We start from the raw sequence: 22,994 nt of genomic DNA on the forward strand, positions 1-22,994 counted from the left end.
GTTTTTAAATGACCGCGCGCTATCACAACCCGAGCGTGTACGGGTTTCTTTATAAAACAGCTGTTGGGGACAACAGAAGCCATGCCAGTGGAAATGCTAGATCAATACCATCGTCTGCCACAGAATTTATACGTAGGGTGAAACGGGGAACTGGACGAGGGCGCGCGTCCAACCCTCGACGAAAGTCAGGGGCATGAAATATACTACGATCTTTTTATTTAAGGATTATATCGTATCGCCACCTTGCCTTATTACATATATTTTTCCGCATTATACCTTGCTTTTCTTGTTTACATGAATGTTTTATGTAACGTGGAAAACGCGCGTAATTTTTATACGCGCCTCTATTGCCAAGAGTGACGCAAGGGAAAGAAAATGGAAATTAACGTAATCGTTCGTGCCTATAAAAGTATTCTACGTCAATGTATTCGTACTGTTTCATGCTGGAACCTGTTTTACTCGGCGTAGAATAAGAATTAGCCGATCTATTTAATTTTATGTTTAGCTAAAAACACAATTTTTTTTTTATAAAAGAATTAATACTGCTTTGTTATGGTGATATGTAATATTATGATGATATTTATAATTTTTGGACTGAAATAGTGTGAAAATTACTTTATTCTATAATTGTGACTTCTTTAAAATAACTACATATCAATAGAAAAGAAAAAAGACTATGATTTTGTTAAGACAAACAATTCAGTTACACTCCCGTATTGCAATAGCAGCCATTCATTTGTAGAGATCAGTGAATGGACGACAATATATAAGACAACATTTCATTGGCTAATTCTATAGTAACTCGGAAGTTTATTGGCGATACTTACACACGTAGCGTGTGCCTTAAATGGGTACCTAGCCAGCTGGGAGAAGAACGAAAGCTGTTTATCTGAATATGCACATCTTGCTGAATGGGCATAAAAATTGCTATTATTGTCGTGTACGAATATCATTTGTGTTTTATTTACGAGACGATTCTTATCGCTATTGCAAACTAGCGAACGGAAATTACGAAAATTGAAAATCATGTTTTTACGTTGAACAGTTTATATAGCGATGACGCCACGCGATTTATAAATTTAGATCTCGGTGTGTGTACCAAGTGTACCATCTTCGTGTGACGGAACGGCCATAGCACCGTTCAGAGATTGTAAAGTACGTTCCTAATTAATCGAGAATTTTTATCAGCTGAAGATACCATATGAGTTTGCTTTCTTATCTTTAATTTTCAATCGAATCTGTTCTATCAAGGAAACAGTCAAACTTGGAAATCGAAAGTGGTACACAGATAATACAGAAGTATTCCGCTTATGCTTGGATTTCCAACGAATCAATTTCTTCCGCGAAATCGGCGAATTCATCGTGTTTACAATACTCAAAATACCTACATGCGATAATTTTTTTCCAAGATCGTCAGGTTTCGACAGGACACGCGAACGTGTTTTTCAGAAAAGTTAGCAAGGCCGTTTCCTCCATAGGTTACGGGTCTATCGCCAACAATCAGCTAAATTATTTTGAATAACGCTTAATCATTCGAGGAAGTCACTATGTTACATAATGCGTTTGCTACACTTTTATTCGCTATGTTGTTACTATTCAACTATAGAACTTATTTCAAAGAAATTCGTCGTTCGACCAATCACGTCAACGCTGTTTATCAGACACACGTAAGTACGAGCGCGCGTACACATAAGCGTACACCTTAAGGATTGCATAAGTTGCCATATTTACGCGGAGAAATCTACTTCTTTTAACATTTTCTAGCTGTGTAGAAAGGAGAGTATTCAACCGGTACTTACGTTGCTAGGTAGTATGGTCGAATTCGCGATGCTGGCAAGAAAATCATGGCTGACGCGGGAGCTTTGTGACGTCCCGCTGTCGCTGGACACGCTCGAGCTGTCGTAAAGCACGTCCGACACGTCGAGCTTCATATTTACCTCGTCGATGCGCAACGGGTTTTACTTGGTCGTATTCCCTCAGTGCGAAAGGAAAAGTCGACGACTAGATTCGCGGCGATTTTATAACCTCTATTATGAAAGGATCTATTCTCTTGATCGTCTGTAGGGATACCCAAGATCTTCGTTACGGAGAACTCGAAAGCAGCACACACGGATCGCAGGTTCCTTTGCCCGAAACTGTGTGAAACTGCGCGCGATGACTCATACCGTGGGGGAATACCTCGAGGTTCGCGCACGTTCAATCCTTAGCTCAACGATCTGCCTGGACACGCTCTTTCTTTACACGCCGAGGCTCAACGAACAAGTATGACGTCACTAGCTATTCCCAGGCTACCAATAGCGACGTTCGCCGCGCCACGTTCGCGATGCTCGTGCCAGGGCCGACGCTACTCGTGCTATCAATGGGATCTGCTTGCCAGGGTACTGTTTATGCAAACAGTGTTTTGCTTGGTTTTACTACTGTACTGGCGATAAATTAGAGCTCTATTTGGTCGGTTATCGATGGAAATACATCTCTAGAAAATCTTAAGTATTTCCTTTTTTTCGTAATAAACGAAAATTAATTGTAGTAGTAAATTAAGAAGTTGTAGATTATAGGTTTCTTCTTACATTTTTATAATTTTTCGTCAAATAATTTGTAGCTTGTAAAATTCATTTACTAAACTTCATTTTTACCCTTACCAAATTTATGACGTAAAATTTTAGTAATAATATTAACTCAATTGTGCAAGAAGATTTAAAACCTCGTTTCAAGGAATTCATTTTATGGATTGGTGGGTCAGATAAGGATGGTCAGTTAAGATTCCACTAATCTACATGCTAATTGGTATAAGATAACGAATCATTTACCTAAATAAAACATTAGAAAATTACACTACAAAATTTTCATCTGATATTGAAAACTTCAATCTTACAAATATTTATCAGAAAGATAAATATAATTGATATTCAAGAATGTGGAGATAGAACATTACTAAGATTTCTTCCAATCTTATCGTTTAGTCATATTTTAGGAATCTTTTAAACGACGTACAAAACGTGTTTAACTAACAACGCTTACTATCATCCCTGTACCCTTCATACGATAATTATTCTGCAATTGTTTCATCCCTGACTGACTTGCGATACTGTTGCAATGTCATTCTGATGCTTATCTTCTGTTATTGGCAATACGTGTGGATGATATTGCGCAATTGATAGTGCCATTGGAGCGGAATTTTCCAAGCAAACGGAATAGTACCGAGTACCGAATGCCAGAATCTATAGAATGTTGATTTTGTCGGTACTGTTTCCAAAGTATGCAGTAGCGTCACTTGGCGACGAAAATTTCAAACGAGCGGCACGCTTCGTTTCCAAGAATCGTCGATGACTCATATGGCGGGTCGTGTAGGCGGTGAACGGGGTAGCCGGAACATATCGAACAAGACGCATGACTCACCAAACTGATATGTCGGATATTCGCGCCTTAACCTGCTCCCTCTGGATGGCTAGACGTTCCACGACCTGCGGTTTCCTCCGCTTTGAAGCATGCAGGTGCCACCTGTATAACTTAGTGCCCAAGATAAACGAGGAAGCTGGATCAGTTACTAGTCTCTTATTCTCTACCTTGTCATTAGCCTTATGTATAATCAACCGTGAACTGCGACACAAGGTGTCAGCCAGATCAAAAGGATGGATACACAATTTCTTCCTTCGCATCTAAACATCTAATGTGTATATAATGTGTATAGTAAGGAAGGGATTATCCTAATTCGACATGCGATAATTTCGCATTTGTGCATGATACACGTAAATGAGATGGTGTGATGAGAGATTTAGGAAATTAAAATAAAGATGTCTTCTTCAAATGAATTTACTACTATTATTTAATAATAATGGATTACTAATTAATAATAAAATAAGGGGATTTCAATGGATTTGAAATTTATAAATTCAACTAAAATCCTCTAAATATTACACGAGCTTTTTTGGATATTTTACATTTTCAATTATCTTTCAATTTTCCAATCCATAAGCGTCTGCACTCTAATTATCTCCATCATGACAATACAGAATATTAAAAGCTTTAATTAAAGACTATCTACCAGCCTACATATTTACTTACTATTTTTTATGTTCGTTGATAACATTTTACATAATCATTATTTTTAACTAAATCAGGTCCATCTACTGAGCACAGCGTTATACCTGAAAGATATGTCTCATTACGGGCATGAGGCGTAAGGGGCTGACATTCACCTGCTTAGCTTCACACCATGATGAAATTCGAATAGACAGGCGGTCGTCGTCCTTGAGCTAACTTCTGCCTATAGCCAAGGCCTCGACTTAGCGGCTACATTTGAAACGTTACCCGATTGGAAAAATTACGACGCCATGGAATGTCATTGCCGTTTCGTAAATCGGTGCCGCGGGAGCAATCTGCCTCACATGTGCTCAAAGAATACACGGAGAATCGTTGTTTTGCCTGTTTCACGTTCGCTTGATTTTCTCGGTTAACATGTAGGTTAAGCCTTGTTCGTGGCGTTTTCGAGGTTAACAAATCACGCATCGATCTTCCTTGTAAAAAAGACGAGAAGAACGCATCTGTCGTACAAGATATGCATATATCGTGAAGCGTTCTTGATATTAACATATGCGCAATTAGAAATTGACAAGGCGATTTTCCACCGATACAAACGGTTGAAATATTCTCCTTTATCTTATCTGCATATATAACGCGGATAAAAAAGCAGCTATTTTAGTAGGAACTAATAATAGCGATTACTAGTCAGCGAATTTAAAAACACATACTCGGAACATTTTTTTATTATTCTGTTTGCCTGTTTCACTTAACGTGCATGATCTATCAATACTTCTTATTGACTAATTTTTCTTAATTTTTCTCATCAATCAATTTTGACATGATAATGGACGCTGTATATACTCACGAATAGACGATTAACGATAAGTTATCAATCAGGTATAATCTTCAGAGATTTAATTGCGTAGAGAGTATCGAGCACTATTCTTGCAACGAAATACGCCAAAAGCGAAATCGAGTCGTCACACGTGCATTTGCTTGTTAGTCGCTGCGTATTCTTTCCATAAACACACAGACAAAGTCTCCTGAGATAACGTCACTGCTGACATCGCGAACTTTTCTGAAACAAAGAAGGAAAGGCTTAACTCGTGAAAATGTGATCAGGCAATTTACGAACAATACAATTAGAGATTGAGGAATCGAGCACGTTTGGACTCTGCTCTCGGTCGCAGCTGGCAAGTTCGAAGCATAGCCGTGGAAGTTGCACGAAATGAGTCAATACCCGCTCCCGTTGCCTCTTGCAAAACGCACGTGCGTTTCGGTTCGCTTGTGCTGTTTGCAAACGTTCGAGATAAAACGCGCTGGACAAGAGGATACATGTCGCACGCCTATAAACACGTTTGTTAATAAATTTGGCACGATGGCCGCGCAAACAAAGCGATTATATGCAACTTTCGTGCTACATACATAAGTACGTGTACATAATGTCAATCAATCGGATTTTCATAGCAATAACTGTATGCAGATATGCAGAGTATCGTTGTTTTGTATCCTTTTTGAGGTTATAAGAACAAGTAGGCGAATGTTTTCCGAGAGTACGTAACAGTTTTTGTTACTAGCTTGCTGCAACGGACAGGAAGTCAAAGTTGAAATTATTCTATCGCAGTTTGGTATTTATCCTCTTTTGTGTTTGCCAAGGTTAACGACAGAAGGAAGGCAATGCAGCAGCTGATAGAAAAACGGAACAAAGGCATTGTTTTTGCCTGAGAAGCTGATTTCGTTCGAAGCATCGACAAAAATGTAAATTCCCAAGGTTGTTATGATTGCATTACCTAAATCATGTTCGTTTCGTTTATGTAAACAGATATAGATATAAGTTTAAATATATATTAATATCGATTTAATGTCAATTTGAATTGATCCATGATCGATTGACGAAATGTTAAATTGATTGATTTTTACATTTGAGAATGGTCATAATTATAAAATATTAAACTTTCGAACGAAAGGTTTGAACCTTTGCTTGGGTCGTTAAATGAAACAATTTAGTGCATCTGCGGTCAACAGTTTTTAAAGTGGCAGACGGACGGTGTTTGTGCGCGTAGCATTGTAGGCAACGACGCGTGGGCGTAAACAGTCGGGCGCCAGCACGGAATTATAAATTTTAAGAAGGCGAGTTTAAATTTCGTTAATCTCTTTTGGTATTCATACGCGGCGAACAGAGAGAAACAATGTGCATGACTTTTTGTGTATACTCGCCGAGCTGTCTAGCCTAACAAACTATTGTATGCAAAACAGTAGAATCTCGGCAATAATATTCCCATCCTTAAAATGCTTTGTTCACGCCATAACTTCACTGTGGGAATGAAAACGAGAATTTTTGTTTGCGGTTAAATATTGAATTCTATATATTGGTTACACGACAAGAATAGATATAACTGCGTGTTAACTTACAATAATGCATATTTTTTCATTCTTTCAATGGTATTTACAATTCAATACAATTCCTCAAGGAAACAATAATGCATTAATAATTGTTTATCGTAAGTAATAAGAAAGACAAAAGTCGAAGTACGTATGACATATTTGCAGTTCTATATGATATGGCAAAGCATCGTTTTAAAATAGCGAAAAAGAGATTTCGGATCGTGTTATATGTATGTTATGATTATCATTATAATTAGTCATATCACTATCAAGAATGAGTAAGATTTAAGCATGCAGGAAATGTTTGGTAGACTGCTTTGTATGTGAATAGTCCTGTGAAAGATACTGACGCTTAAATGCTATGAGATAAGAAGTAGTTTAACATGCGCTACATTGTGATTTCTATTTTTCTAAGTTGCTCAGATAAACGTGAAATTTAAAAGCAGCCGAGATAATATCGGCCTGACTATGATATTTAGGCTTACACATGCATGTAATCGATCAAATGTTTGTCATGTCCCGGTTATTACTAATAATTTTCTTCTATTCATGACATAGTGAAAGTATACAATAGGTTAAAAACCCGAATTTGATACGGTACATTAAGTTTTATACATTTATCATTTGTTGCGAAATCCAATCGAATAACCCTACTTTCTTCTTAAGAAAATCAGGTAGAAGTAGATTACATTTTATAAAACAAATTTTCTTACCTTAGAAGAATAAGAGAAAACTTATTCACTTTTTGAAAAAATCAATCACAGTATATTTAACCAAATGTATTTAAAAATGCATCGATGACATAAGAAAATGGTACATACATATTTTGCCAAAGAAAAGACACTAAACCATTTTCAGTTTTTATTTTAAACGTCAATATCATGCTCAATCGATTAAGCAGATCCCATCTCGACAATCGAATACCACAAATCACCAGTAGAGGTGCTAAGTTCGAGCTGCCGATATAAGAAGCGTTCTTACTGATCTACAGATATTTCTGCACACATGAGATTCGAAGGAAAATATCACAAGATGGCGCTGTAGTTACTCCGGTAGCAGACATGATCGGCCAAGACGCTCGTCAACAATCGATGACAGTCTGGGCCGGGAGTACTGAAGTGTCTGTAATTGCATTTTAATCGGAAAAACTTTCTTCTTTCGCGCAGTGTCATCGTTAATCGACGATAGTCTTGGCGTATTTTGTATCGCGGGACGTGCGTGTTGGGCGTTCGCGTCGCCAGTGAATCGATCGCGGTGTAGTCGTTTGTTTCACGCGACATAGGAAACTCGGGGTCCGCGAAGAGTGAGATAGCAGAAGACGGCGACGAAATATCACGAAACAATCGGTGTCGCGCACGCGGTTACGTTCCTGTTACTTTTTTTTCGCATCAAGCCGGCTCTATGCTGTCGCGTACACTTAAACTTCCCTCGTGATCAGTCGTGGAGTTTTTCCGCGTTTTACGCCATCGTAATCCGTTCCGGTAGCAGTAGTAGTTTCCCGCACTATCGAACAAGGTGCGAACACACAAAGCTGTACACACGAGGGCTACGTTGAGCGGTTTCGAGAAAGCAACGACGTGCTGGTCTACTGACATCATCGACCGGATGGCAGATCACGGGAAAATGTAAGTGGTCATTGTCTCATAATTAATACGTTCAATCGATCCCTCGTCTCTTCTAACGCAGTATGTATATAACATAACCGCGTTCGATTGTCTGTTATATACATACATATATGAGAGAGTCCCTCAACGAAGAAGAATAGTTGTCGTAACGGTTTGAAAACGTTCTCCACAACCTTGCACTTGAATGTATTCTAGTTCTTTTTTACTTTCATTCTCGTTGACATTATCGGGCCATTGTGATTTTTTCTAACGAAGAGTAAACGCGTTATTTTGGTCGGATTTATTGTTTTGATACCTCGATCGTGAATACGAGTGGGAGAGGGAATGAGATAGAAACTATATAGACAATGATGCTCCTCCATCGTTTTCCTGAAACGTCGTGACCTTGCCAGTTAACGTTTTAAAGATTCTCTCGCTTTGACTGGCAAATGAGGGCCTCTTGCTCGCGACAAGTACCTTCAGCCTTCAGCCACAGCGTGCTTCCACTCTCTTGTTCACGAAAGACAGACTTTGATCGTTCTTTAGATATTACGGGTTCTACTATCTCGTATTATTCGTGTAGCTGTGTGTAACGAGCGGCAAATTATGGATAGCCGCGCGTCTCCACTTGGACGTACGGAGACACGTATATCTATACCGTTTTCATGAATATATACGACCCAAACGAACTATATGCGGACCAAATGGTAGCACATGTATTTGTACATATTTACTTGTGACTCGTTTACAAGCTATGCATATTGATCAACTTCATAAATTGAAAAGTAGAAAAAGATGACGTTACAAACATCTTTTTTAAAAATTTACCTTAGAGAATTCACTATTAATTATGCTAACTTATTAAGAAAAATAAACTTACTGAGTAAAGCCATTTTGACTACCTCAAAAGCAAGGCCTTAAACGAAAAAGCTTTATTCTATATTTTCACATGATGGAATGTAGAATAATCTCCTATCTATTCTTGTCCAATTGAGTCTAGGCAAATTTGGTTTTTCTCCCAGATCTTTTTTGAAAATGGAGCCTCTAATGTAACTTTATTATTCTTGATTTTTGTCTTAACTTCAATTGTACGAGGAATTGAGGAGCACGGTCTGTATATAGAAGAACGTGTGTAGGTGTTATTGGCACGACATAGTAGTGGCATCTGACCCGCGATGAAGGTGAATTACGGCATAGCGCGATTAACGACCAACGATGGTTTCTCTTGATAAGGGGCGGGTCATAAATTTCTGCCGAGGCTTGTAGATCAATTGACGCTTGCCACTTTGCGAACCAAAGGAGGCGAACTCAGGGAACGGTTCACTGCGCACTCCGCCAGCCATTTCACTGTTCTCTCCTAGGTTGTTGTCGTGTTTCTGGGATTGTATTATTCCGCTTTAGACGTCGAGACCCTTCGTTGCCTCGACCGGTCGATATTTGGTCACGTTACACGAAACTCAGCCCATTCGTTTTCGTGCTCGCACAAAACGATTGGTCGCATTATTCGGTGCATTATGCTGTTGTTAGTTTTTATTTTTCTTCTTTATTGCGTACTTCGTGGTTGGACAATTGCGCAATTATTGATTCGCTTTGGGTGGCAGAAAATTTCTCAAGTCTCGAAATTTTAGTTCGGTGTTGCGGATAGAGAAAGAGACGAAGGTTTGGTTATCATCGATAGACGCACAGCTGCATTTTTCGAGGTTAGACAGGAGACATTTCGCTTCATTTAACGCGCGCGCAATTGACAGCGCTCTTATGATAAAACAGTGATTTCTTGCAGCGTTGAAAATGTTTATCTGGGCTTCAGTAGTTTTTGCTGGTCTCTTAAAATAGTTCGATGATTTCTAAAGATGTTACGCGGAAGACTTTGAATTTTCGATGGTTATGGTTAAGCCTGTTATATAAGTTTGCATACGAAAAGAGGAACTTAGCTTTTTTCCAAAATTTCATAAATTCATAAATACTTTCTATAAGCTTAAGTTGTACTAATTGTATGATTTTAATTTTATCGAAAAAATTGTTTCGGGACAAAATGTTTGAGATTATCGTGATTTCAAGGTCATCACAGTTCGTCGAATCTGTATCTACTACAGGATATTTAATAGATTTATAAAAAATTTTTCGATTTTATTGTTACGATTTTTTAAAGAAGAAATGTTATCTCGAAGAACCAAAGGTGTTCTTTACACAGACCATTACACCTTTTTCTTATTATATGAAATGTTAGACGCTTTTGAAATAGCTTCTATAATCTCGTGGCGCCATAAACGTGTTGCGAAATGAGATCTGGCAGGTCAGTTTGCTCGATTGAAGATCATGCTGCCATGTTAATTTTAAACCGTATATCGTTGAATTTTTGTATAAACAACTATCCCGCTATACTATGAAAAAAAAATATCTTTTTTCTATCAATTTTTATTTACTATTTTAATTTTTTATTTTAATTTTATTAATTCAAATTTTTAACACAAAAATGTTAATGTATTTTGTTGGGAGAAGATCTACTTTACTTCTTTGCTCATAGATAAATTATGATATTATCATGGCTGTATAGGTTACATTGAAAGCGTAATATGTAATAAGTTATACACTGAGTAGTGGATCAATGTTACTGCCGTAAGACCATAGAGAAACGAAGCACGCATAAAATGTCTACTATATTTAATAAATGTATTCATTTATCAGACGTTGCATACATATCATATGTTGCAACATATTCGGTATTAAGAGCGTCATGTTGAATGCCTACTTTTTAAATATAGGTCTAAAAAATGGATGAAAAACTTAATAACGCCTTACTTAATAAATTTATGCAAATTATCAATTTACACGTGGTTGGTATGTTTGCTATTACAGGTATTTATTCGAACCATGAGGTGTTCATTTTACGCTTATAGTTGCACATACATACGTACGATGTACATCTGCTAAATAGCAACAACGTTCGTTTAAATTGCTCAGTTCTCATTTCAGTATAGTGCTTCGAATAAACCAAGTACAAAAATGTACGCTTCCAGTGAAAATTGAGAATTCGTTTATTGCTTGTAAACACATATTTATAATGTAAAATACTAAATAAAGACACATATAACAAATAAAATAATGGTTTTAAAATAAAATGACTAGAAAATAAAAACATTGAAAAATATCGACGTACGAAGTGTACGTAGGTTTACGTAGGTAAAAGTGTATTTATCGTAGAAGCATTAAAGTTTCAACTTTTACTGTTAGAAGCATACATTTACATATGTAGAATACTAGATGAAGACACATATGATACAAATAAATTAATAAAACATAATTAAATTAGTAGCAGAATAGAATAAAATAGCTGGAGAATAAAAAGTATTACGTTTACCCATTAATAAATATTCATGAATACTACTTATTAATGAAACATTAATGGTAATAATGAAATATTTATTACTTCAACTTTTACATGTATAATAAAGTGGGCACGCGCGTGCATGTAGAAATCGTATGGCACAGTCGGGCGCGATACGGATCGATCAAAAGGCGAGCTATTTTTCACGCTGAAAGCGTTTCTCGCGATTTATGTTGATCGCCGCGTAGGCAAACGACGTGGTTGCTTGTATTGTATATCATCAACGGGCAGCCATTATCGCTACCACTTCAACGCGTTGGTCAACGCGTTGACTTTCTGTCCGACTTCACACACCTATGGACGCTGTCATCGCTTAACATGATAAAGTAATCTGGGTTATGTTATCTCCTTTGGCGAACGTTCGAACGGCTTCTGCATTCTTTTCTTTTGCCTCCTCGTTTCCATCGTTTCAACGTGTAGTAGAGGAAAATGGTGTAGTTGCGTTACAAACATAAAAGATTCTATCGTTGAGAGAGCTTTAGTTGCTAAGGTTTAAAGTCGTCAGTCGAAGTTAGATTGCAAAGTTCGAAGTTTGAAATATGTAAAATGTGAGAATTCGAAACGTCGATGGTTGCCTCATTTGGAGCGATGTGTATGCAAATTTACCGATATGCGTATCAAGTTCTTATTCTATTACGTACGTGCCATATATTAGGTCCGAAAAGTTTCTTTCGTTTCATAAGGAAATAATACAGGCACAATGTTCTTTGTTTTATATTAGTTTATTGAATTATGCACGAACATAATAATAGAAATATAACGAAATGGATCATAAATTCAATAAATAATAATATATTATTTCTAATTCAATAAAATAATATAAAACAGAAATTGTTGTTCATCTATTATCACCTTATGAAACGAAAGAAACTTTTCGGACAACCCAATATATCGTACAGAAATACGACTAACAGCTAGAATAAATTAAAATTCGTGAAAGATGGAATAGGATACGATGAAGAGTCATTTGAACGGTATTAAGAAAATCACGTCAAGCTTTTATCTATCACGCCATGAACCCTATGCACTGTAGGAAACGTAATAGAAGTGATTTTCATGGAAAATGCGCGAAGGAAGCGCGAATAGTTCAAACGCCCCACGCGCGGAACCGCGGTCGTGATCCAGCAGCCTTGACGAACTGAGTCGATGCATAATTCCAAGCCAACCATCGATGTCCATGTACTTGAATCTATTTCCGACAGAGGATATTTCCGTGAGAGGGGAGTGAGAAGCGTTGCGCAACTAACTTTTATCGTCGAATACCATCAATGCGATTTTATCGTCGTCATATTCCGCGTGTCTTTTCGAAACGTCTCGCGAGGGTGTTTCCGTAAAAAAGAAACCCCGATTATCAAAGAGAGAAGAATACGCAAGGGGGGGAAAAAAAGAAAGGAGAAAAAGGTACATGGTAAAAAAGACGACGGCGGACGGTTCTTTGAACTTTCGTTGGGTCGCGTAATTAGCAAAGGGGTAGAAAATGGTGAAAAGGTGTGGAAGTTGAGGTCGCTAGATAAGGCACGCGCACTGCCTCTGCTTTACCACGATTTCATACTGTGGATCGTACAGCTCATTTGCTTATATACACGTGTACTTGGCCGCATATCTAATCACGGTTAGGCGATCCGTTTACACTTATGCTTTGAACATGTTGCACGTGTCCGCGCATCGCTGTGCTGCTACGTATTGCTGTGTTGCGATTGTGCGTTTGTCACGCTTCCGCTGATCAACTAACGCGCTTGATGATCCTACTTTGAAGACGTTTTCGTACTACGTAGATGAAGATTTTAGTAGAACTTTTAGTACTTTGGTACGTTACTCGGTAGTTGAAATTTTGCGATATCTTTCGGAATGGCTGGATTTTTGGAGTTACGTATGTTTGGAGAGTTGAATTTTTGAATACGTATTCGCAACTTAATACGTACTTTGGTAAGAAGTCAATGTAATTGAAATATCCAGCATTTGTCCAAAACAAGAGAATCGTATCCTTTAACGACTGGACGTATGATTTCCTTGTAATTAATAACTGGAAAAACGATATATTGCACAGGTTGGACGATATACAAGCGGCCGATATTCATTGTCAATAACTTTCAAACGAAATAAAAGCAACAGTCCTGCTGATACAGGAAATCTATTAGCACGTGGAAATTATTTATGAATTTTTTTTTTTTGTTAATTGTAAGTGCAATTTACTATAAAATAATACCAAGCACTTGTCGTTGCGGAAGAAACTAACGTGTACAAATTTAGTAGATAAGGTACCTGTCTTCCCTGAGCTATCTTCTCTTATCTAAGAATCACTTAAAATTTGTCTTTTGCACCCAATGCTTTGAATCTCTTAAGTCTACGTATATCTGTTTGTTTCTTCAAATAATCCCTTGGCCAATGTATCAGGATGAAGGAGCAGCTTCTGCAAATGAAACGTATGGAATATAATATCAGAAAGATACTTTTATGCCGATCATTTTGTAGAACTAGCGCGAATACGCGTGAACGACAAAGAGCAAAATTAATAATTTGTCTTTTTTCTTTTTCATCTCATTGATGTTTTATCATTGTAATGTCCACTTGATACGAGCGACCCACTAATTTGTGAAAATAAGGGAAGGTCAGGGTTAAAAGAAAAGCCCTCGAGAGGAGGAAGTTCGGTAAAATTAAATCGGTCGATCTATCAGGTCGGATGATATCGTCAACGTAACTTGCTTAAAATCATCGCCAGTCAATGAATTACCTTGATCAAACGTTTGAATAATTTTCACTCGCTCCTCAACTGTGCAACGCTCCACGATTATTTCCATAAGACAATCGCTAAAGCGGAACAAGACACGATGGACGCATCGTTTCAGTATGGCGGCATTTGGAAATTTGTTATATATTGTCCACCCTGTATATATATTACTTTTCACATTTACTACAATACATAAAGAACGAGTGGTAAGAAATTTGAGTTTGTATAAAGAACTTACGTTCAGATTCATGATCGTGTTAAGAATTGTGGATCTTAATCGCCGAAATAAAAGTAAAGGAATACCAAGGTTACACTTAGAATTCATATTAAAATAGTTTTAGATTTATTCAATAAACGATTTCCAAGATCTTTGTCGATATAAATTTGCACGCGTCTCAGCATTCTTTTTGTCTCACCATCTTCCGTATCACAGTGCCAACGGAACAGTTAGAATCATTTGTTTTTCGAGACGTTGTGCACACACATACTTCCATACACTGATATTCACATACGCGTGTTACTACTACACGGCTAATCTAGTTTAGCACACGAAATTATACATTTCTCAATAGATCGTAACAAGCGCCATCGTTCGAATCGATGAAAGATAGTCGAAGACGCGTTGGAATATTCGAGAATCGTATAGAATACTTATTACACGATGGAAACGATATCGCTGGTTATTGTCTAAATAAATAACGTGTAACAGAGAGAATGTATTTCACGGTGACGGAACGAAGCTTCTTAAATTTGTCCGATCCGATCAGCTCGAAACGTGTCAGTTGCGCAATAAGTCATATCAATTAGAAGGCAAGAAATTGCATATTATTGGCAGTACGTGGGCTCTTTTGTCTGTAAATGTCGTACGTACACGCGCCTCTCGGTCATTATTCGATCATTCTAGAAATATTTACGTGAGAAAAATGAATACTTTTCAGCTGGAGCGTGATGACTCGCTCGATTCGGTGCATGCATATTCGTTGTTTCGATTTTTACATACTTTTTGCCTCTTTTACGTCACGTTAGCAGTAGAAATGCTCATTTATGTAAAATATGTTCCGACGATTAGAAATTTGCTCATAAAATACTCGGTAACGATATATATCGCTGTTAGAGTTGAAGTTGAAGGCGGAGAATCTTCAAATGAAATTTTAGAGAAATAATTCTCTAAAGAGATAATTCTTCGTTCTTCGTTCAAGCAAATTCCACTCTTTGTTCGACAAATTGTCACATACTCGATCTTTGGCCACATTGAGATCATTAAAATTATTATTAAAACATTGAAATGAAATAAATTAGACTGGGAAGTTGGAGGGAATAGAATGCACGCGGTAAATGGAAAAGAGAACTGCTCGAATCGAACAGCTCGATCCATTGTCTGGCGCTGTCCTTGAGCCATGCAGCCAGCTCGAAAAAGGAAACAATGCTTGGCAGACATGTTGAACCCGGACCAACAACACGTACGTAATAATAACAATGCTCTGACTCATTATTTCTCCCTAAAACCCTCCTCTCTATCTCTTCATTTTTCTTCCTCTGGTTTCATCCCTCCGCCTCCGACACGGTCGTTAGTTACCCAGAAGAGGATCTTCTGTCTCTCTACAGTAGCTCGCCAGACTGTTCAGACACTTGTAGACATTTTGCGAATTATATTACGCGTTTTATATATGAAACATTCTGAAATTTTATTGGCACTTTAATCATGTTACATATACATAGACTTACATATATCGGGTTGACAACTAAGTGATTGCGGATTTTACCATTAGGTGGTAATGACAAAATCCGCAATCACTTAGTTGCCAACCCAATAGATAGACTGCGGATGTTCGTGCATTTATACGTGGATGCATAAAACGTGGATGATTCACTCGATAGGAAGAAGCATACGAAATATGCATAAAATAGAGATGCATATTGTAACATTTTGCAGATGAAACAAATTTCTAGCTAGGCTCCATTTGCTTCATCATTTTCATGAAAATATGAATTTGCATAAACATCAGCAGCCTAGTAATAAGACTCGGCTATCTATATTTATATTGAAATAAATCTGGAACTGTATATGGAAGGCGCAACGTATTATATTATATCAATAAGCGTCGATATTCAGCAAGACTTTATCACTTATGTTTCATCTTTTAAACGATACTTCGCGCTCTGTACTAAATGTTTATTAAATATAACGTTCGCAGTGGACGACTTAAAATTTTAGCAACGTAACCACGACAGCCGTGTTTCATTTCGCCACAGCGATAACTACGCTATGAGCCTTTGTGCGTTTGTAGGAAATTTGACAGAGCAAAATTACACAGAGTACACATAATACGAAGATTCTTTTTTCTTTTTATTTGTTTAATTTGTACCTTACAATTTGTCCAGCTGGACATTTGGCAAATTTTTGTAACTTTATTGCTAAATAACACGTGGATGGCTACTCCTAGCGGGATACCATCTTCGGGTATAATACGAGGTTCTACATTTTTAAATTATATGCTGAAAAATATGAATTTACATAGAAATGCGCAGTCCAATGGCGACGAAATTTCGAAATATTTTATATAATTCGCGCGATACGTTCTAAATAGGAGTTTTCTAAAAGTACGCGTGCGTCCGCCTTTAAATACCTGTAATCAAAGGGAGGAAAGCAGTGAACAGAAAGTGAGCAGAAAGTGAACAGAAACAGAGAGGACATTTCCTCATTTTCCGTGGTTCGGCCGCGACCTTCGTCCGCTTGGAAAAACCGATGGAAAATCGCTCGAGTTCTCATTAGAGACGGCCTTGTCTACCATCTCTTCCCTCTTCTATTTTCCTTCTCTTGTCCCTTTTCCCTATCTCTCTTCCTCTACCTTGCATCCTCTTTCCTTTTCTTCTTTTCGTATTTTCTCCCGCTTCCACTTTTTTTCGGTTCGCCGCACTTCACTCTCGCACCTATGCACACTATACACTAGGTGGCTCTTTCGTTCGGCCTCAGCTTCCTCCCTCTCTGCTCGTTTTCCTCATTTCGCCCCCAGAACGAGCAACGGGATCATTTAGCGTAATCTGCGGTCGCGGTTCGGCCCGAGGGGTCGTTAAGATGGAACGAACATTTTTTCCCTTGGATTTTTTGCCGTTTTTTTTGTCACGATGGTCGACGTGAATCAGGTGAGCTTTTGGGGAAGATTCTTGGTCTCGCGTTGCTCCAGCCTATTAGGGTTGCAGAGTATGGAAATCGATCCTTTCCCCGTCTTTTTTCTTCTTTTTTCTGTGATTATCGATCAACGTGTTATTTACATATCAAGTTACGAGAATCTTAATAAACTGTTTAGGGGATGAATCGTAGGTTCGTCGAAGCTTAGGCAAGCTTTGTAACAGAATTTATGCGAAACATTGAAGATGCTACCTCCGATTGTATCGCTAATGAGATTTCTTCAAATTCAGAATTACTGCACATTGTTCCACTTCGAGAGGTAACTTCATCGCATTAAGAGCAAACTTATGCTATCTGAAGCGAGTGTTAACTTTGTCTACATCGTGAAATTTATATTCCCAATGAAACGCTTTACATCTCATATTTTACAAATTTTCATTTTTCGAGCCAAGGATAATCTTGTCTAGCCGAAGAAAGTAGATGCACGTTTTCTAGGACGAATGATAAATTTTCCAGACTTTTTTAGAAACTTTTTAACCGTGATCGAACGTAGAGACATACAGGTATTCGAGATATTCGTGGCCGTGCAATAAAACATTTCAGAGCTCAAGTTCTTACACACCGCCAAGATGTTCTTTCCCGTGAACTGCTCGAACAGTTTCGATTAATTTAACGCGAGTACCACTTTCCTTCAAGTACGTACCTCTGATAAACGTTTCCACTTGAAATTAACCCATCCACGGTGTCTGACACATGCAATATAAAAATACGACGCGAGAATTCCGCAATTAGAAGTCTAGAAATCGTCTGGTGTAAAAACACTGGAGCTTCGGCACGCAGTTGAAAGTTGAAACGCTTATTTGCCCGTGAATATGAAACTCGTTAGAAATTAATTCGCCATCAGGATTAGAGAAAACAGTGGCTCCAATAGTTCGACGACAAAAACGATTGGCAATTTCGAGGGCAACGCGTTTATTATCCGCGCGAAAATGATCGAAGCTGCGTGACGAGACTGACGTGTCTTCAACGAGGTTACCGTTTCGTCATCGAACGTTTCTTTTTTCAATATGCTAATGATAAGTTTCGCGAAGATTCATCAGCGGCACAAGCAACGAAAGAAGAGGAAGATCTTAATTATTTTTCCACGATACGCCAAGAACTTTGTTAATATCACGACGACGTCGTTTCATTTTAAATAATTCCGCCCTCTTAGCTCGTTGAAATGCATCGCGAACATCCGGATTCGCTATGGATTTTGCTCGTATCACGAATCGATATCCTCGTTTTATATTGGCTTTCGAGCGATGCGTAAATCTTTAGAACGCTATCTTTATACCGAGAGTTCGTTATTGCGAAGTTATCTCACGCGTAGAAAAATAAGGGTGCAAGAGAGCTTGACGAGCTTCCAAGTGTCTCAATGGCAATATACTCGAGGATATTACGGATGTGTTCATTTCTAATATGTATATTCAATCACATAGTAATTATATCAATTTTATTAGAAAGTTTTCGCAAATTTCTCACCCTTGCTATCGCATATTATCTCGCGCGTAGAAAAAAGGGGTGCGAAAGAGATTGATAGACTTGGAGATTCTTCAGTGGCGAATATTTGAGAGTTGCAAATGTTTCAAATATTTTGCTTGTAATATATTCAATGGTCATAAAATTACGTAAATTTCATTACGAAGATTTTACAAACTTTTCAGCGTGGTAAAATTCCTCGTAAAATCCTTCGTTCGTGGTAAAATGTAGGGTCGTAGAAGCTCGATGACATTCTATACGTATTATACAATAGTATCGATTATGTATAGTTCGTGGATATCACGTTATATTTTCATTGTTCTTCACAGGAATTTTCTTTTTCCTTTTGTCCTTGCACTGGTTTCTTTATTGCTGGAATATCTTCTTTGATGTTTTTGTATCGTTTTTTTCTGTAACACTGTTCCAGGTTTCCTTTTCAAATTGTTAGAATTGACCTCTTTATTAATGTGTTCGCGTTGGTGTCGCTTTTTATTATAAAAATATCTTTTTTTAATTATTAGAACATTTTTTTTTTGGTGTAAAAAGAAATGTCTTTCAACCAAGTGCTTTTTATTAAACTTTACTTCTCATTTTCATAACACGAAATTTTTGTATTCATGTACGAGTACTACTAAATGATAATACACTTGCAGCTAATTGGAGTTAATTAAATACGCACGTAAGTGTGCAAATACTTTTCATAGCCACCTCATTACGTATTCTGTATCGCTCTTGTATCACGTTTCTGCAAATTTAAGTTTCTCGTTAGTATTCTTTGTATCAGGAGGTATAACTCTGTCCTGTAAAATTGTTTTATTTTCCCGTTGTATTATGTTATACCTTTGGTTCAGTTTCCATGGAAAATACGTCTCTGGACGCGAGTGTGTCAATTAGTGGCGCAGCTTGATGTTTCAATGTAAGATACTTCCAGCCTGTAGAGTCTGCTACACGAAACATTCTAATCAATACTCTGCTTACTATAGAAATCGTAATTGCCTGGAAATTTTTCTGTCGAGTTTCCTCTCGTTACATAATAGGGGAAATGGACGAGCACGCAGGGCCAAGTTTGCAATGAAAGTATTTGTTGGTATGGTGATATATAGTTAGCTATTCTGAGTTTCAGGCCATCAGGATTAGGAAGTTCTTTCTTGAAAAGTAGCTTTAAATGACTATTTCAAAAGATACGAGAGAGAGAGAGGGGGGGGGGGGATCAGTGATATGTCGTCGTATATTAAAGAGGCTCTTTGTGTGGAAATAGGAAATTCTCTGAGACAGGAGTCTTCCTGCCTCGCATGAAAAATAGAGAAAAGAAAAAGTAAAAACAGATAGAATACAGAGACTCGGGGATCAGTATCAAATGATATCTTGGAATTAATAAATTCTCCGACGCACGAAAGTTGCTTGTAGATAAACGCTATACATATTCTTCTTCGACCAAATAAAGGAATTAGGATTGGCAATAAAGGCAACGAAGAAAATAAAAAAAGAGGAAAGAAGTATAGAAAAGCCAGCGATAAATGTAGCAGCAGTTCGGTATTAACGCTGGGAACGTAAAACTTGCCTTAAGCAAGTCAGAATAAAAGGTATATAATAGAATAAGGAGAAGAACCAGCTTTTATATACAGGGTGGTTGGTAACTGGTGGTACAAGTGGAAAGGGGGTGATTCTACGCGAAAAAAGAAATCGAAAATATAGAATAAAAATTTTTCGTTTGAGGCTTTGTTTTCGAGAAAATCGACTTTGAATTTTCGCTCGGTACGCGTGCACTTTATCACGTCTCGTTATAACGGATCTCACTGTAGATCGTTATCTCGATGGATATTATCGCAGTTTAAGTTTGTTTTTGCCGTAACAGAAAATTAGTGAAATTAAAAAATTAATGAAATAATATGAAGTAATCATAAAGTTTATTATTACAAAAATTGCTGAAAATGTTGCCCATTCTGGCGAACACATATTTCTGCTTTTCTAATTAAATTTCTACGAACACTTTCTAAGTCGATTTTCTCGAAAACAAAGCCCCAAACGAAAAATTTTTATTCTATATTTTCGACTTCTTTTTTCGCGTAGAATCATCCCCTTTCCGCTTGTACCACCAGTTACCAACCACCCTGTATATTTTCACAATAATTCAAATTCTCAAAAATGTTGCAAATTTATCAAATTCCCCCGAATAAGAATTAGTCGTTTGGTCATTTTGCCATTTTGTTCATTTCGACAAATAATTTTCCCGTTATAAAATCTCATGGTAATTCTTCGCGCGTGTTTTCCTTCTCTGTAGAAAAAGATTCTCGTACGAAGAAGCGATTCAAATCTGTCGAGAATCTACGTATCTCTAAAATTTCAATGGAAAATTGCCAAAAATCGATTGTTCTCACCACTCTGTTAGTTCTAGCGTTAATAAATCGTTGATTTGAAGGGTTGCTCGAACTCCGTGGCGCGTGTAGCCTGAAAAATGGGATACGTTTGTACGATAGGCACGATAGGATACGTTAAATAGGTCAGTGACGACAAAAGGATCGCTTAAATGGAGCAATGGCGTGTTGCAAGCACGCGTCCTTGAAATTTCCTATACCATCTTGCATATACACGTGGGATCCTGATTTATGCTTGGTCCCATGTCGAGAGTCAAAACACACGCTACAGTTTCTCTTCCTTAATGAATCGTATGGAGGAAAAGGGGTGGCTCGGCACCGTAAGTAGAAGGGGCAGATGGTGGAGGCCGTCGATATTGTACGACCTTGCGTCATCGATCAACTCCCTGCCCTCATCTTTTGCCTTTTCGATTCTCCACAGAGAAGCATCTTCGTATACTATCCTTCTCTTCTTGTACTCCTTCTCTGTATACTCCTTCTCTTCTTGTACTCTTCTCATTCGACTCGTGTATCGCTCCCACCCTTTCGCGACCTTCTTCTAACCCACTACCAGCCGAGTAATCGAATTTCTCGGAATATTTCTCTGCGACATCGAAGCGCACAAAGTTGGTCCGATTAATTAATTCGAAGAATTTTCGCTTTCGCGGAAGAAAGGTTTCTTTTTTTTTTTTTTTTTTTTTCGGACGATAGAAACGTTTTGTAAGATTAGGTTTGATAAATTCATCAACGGTATTCATCGTCGGTATTATAATTGGAAGAATTTTGGTTTTCTACAGGAATAAGACGACAAGTATGTTTCGTGAATGTTTAGGTTTGCCAGATTCCTTGATCTCACCGTCAGTGATCGAATTTTTGGAAACGTCACAAGGGTGGGAGTTGTTTGGTTAATTAAGAGGATCTTGTTTTTTAGAATGCTTTGTGGAATTGCCAGAAAGCGGAAGCGTGAAATTTGTTTGATTAATTAGAAATAAAGTAACGCGATAAGAATTAAATTTTTAGACTGGTCATGTAGAAGAGCTTTATTCACCAGCTGCAATTGTGAATCTATTTTGCTGCTTTCAAAAGTCAGTATTATCGTTATTATATGATACTTCTTGTAATCGTTTCTCTTTGTATCATTGCTACATCTGCATCAATAAAGCTTAATCGATCGTCTCTTCAAATGACCATAACAAGAACCAGGACACACATAGATTTGTTCGATTCGAATTTTATAGGTTAAATTGCTTCGTAAAATTTATCGTTCATTCATATCGAAGTTTTTCCTTTCTTTTATTTCCTTTTTTTATATTTCTATTACTCTCTTTGTTTCATTCTATTATTTTATTTTTATTATTAAAATGTTCTTTTTCTTCGAGGTTTCCAAATTTTTAATTTCTAAATTAAAAAAAATTATTGTCAGCCATTTGAAATTTTCCCTTTGTACTTTCGAACGCCCCTTTTTGCTCATCTCTCGCATTATTTCCTCCGATATTGGTATTTTTATTAGTATTTTTATAGTATTTTCTGATTTATTTTGAAGCGGATGCGGGCATACATTTCGATGTCGAAACATTTTTATCTGTAGCAACGTCGAATAGAAAAACTAGAGGAAATTAGAGAACGTTTTAGTCGATGAATCCACAACTCGATCTATCGATTCCTCCTGGTCTTCGTCCTTTAACGATGTTGTCCAAATTTACAGTGGAGCTTGCACTGTGTTAGCGACGAGAGGAATCAGGTCAGAAGATCTCGACTTTTAGAAAAGTTGATTTAACGAGTTCTGAAAAATTTCCTGCAACTGTTTACTCTGTCTTTTTAATTTGCGTATCGCGAACGTAATTTCTGGCGCGTGTCAGCTTTCTCA

At 37.5% G+C, this 22,994-nt stretch overlaps 2 protein-coding genes and 2 long non-coding RNA genes across 8 annotated transcripts in view; 1 reads left to right on the forward strand and 3 right to left on the reverse strand.

The window, feature by feature from the left end:
• Positions 1-2,276, reverse strand: part of LOC105665724 (transcription factor kayak) — a 35,096-nt gene extending 32,820 nt beyond the window's left edge. Inside the window, exon 1 of the mRNA XM_012308479.3 lies at positions 1,800-2,276. Coding sequence (XP_012163869.1) covers positions 1,800-1,931 — 132 coding nt within the window. The 5' untranslated portion in view covers positions 1,932-2,276. The remainder of the gene's footprint in view (positions 1-1,799) is intronic.
• A 315-nt stretch (positions 2,277-2,591) lies between these two features.
• On the reverse strand, positions 2,592-7,419 carry LOC105665722. 4 transcript variants are annotated; one of them, XR_007224068.1, is made up of 3 exons: positions 7,119-7,419; positions 4,886-5,098; positions 2,592-4,541 (listed from the first exon to the last, which is right to left on the reverse strand). It is a non-coding gene; the product is annotated as an uncharacterized LOC105665722 (long non-coding RNA). The 4 variants fall into 4 exon arrangements; XR_007224069.1 differs by having other exon boundaries at positions 2,592-4,145; positions 4,197-5,098; XR_007224070.1 differs by having other exon boundaries at positions 2,592-3,506; positions 4,063-5,098.
• Positions 7,420-7,521: 102 nt separating this feature from the next.
• The window catches only part of LOC100646293 (TLD domain-containing protein 2), a 294,489-nt gene continuing 279,016 nt past the window's right edge, over positions 7,522-22,994 (forward strand). For both annotated transcript variants that reach the window (XM_048405837.1, XM_048405838.1), the window contains exon 1: positions 7,522-8,030. In XM_048405837.1, coding sequence (XP_048261794.1) covers positions 8,011-8,030 — 20 coding nt within the window. In that variant the 5' untranslated portion in view covers positions 7,522-8,010. The remainder of the gene's footprint in view (positions 8,031-22,994) is intronic.
• On the reverse strand, positions 12,235-15,897 carry LOC110119296. The gene is made up of 4 exons (XR_002307692.2): positions 14,361-15,897; positions 14,126-14,278; positions 13,657-13,804; positions 12,235-13,417 (listed from the first exon to the last, which is right to left on the reverse strand). It is a non-coding gene; the product is annotated as an uncharacterized LOC110119296 (long non-coding RNA).

The sequence above is a fragment of the Bombus terrestris genome, chromosome 5 (assembly GCF_910591885.1).
Source record: "Bombus terrestris chromosome 5, iyBomTerr1.2, whole genome shotgun sequence".
NCBI lineage: Eukaryota > Metazoa > Arthropoda > Insecta > Hymenoptera > Apidae > Bombus > Bombus terrestris.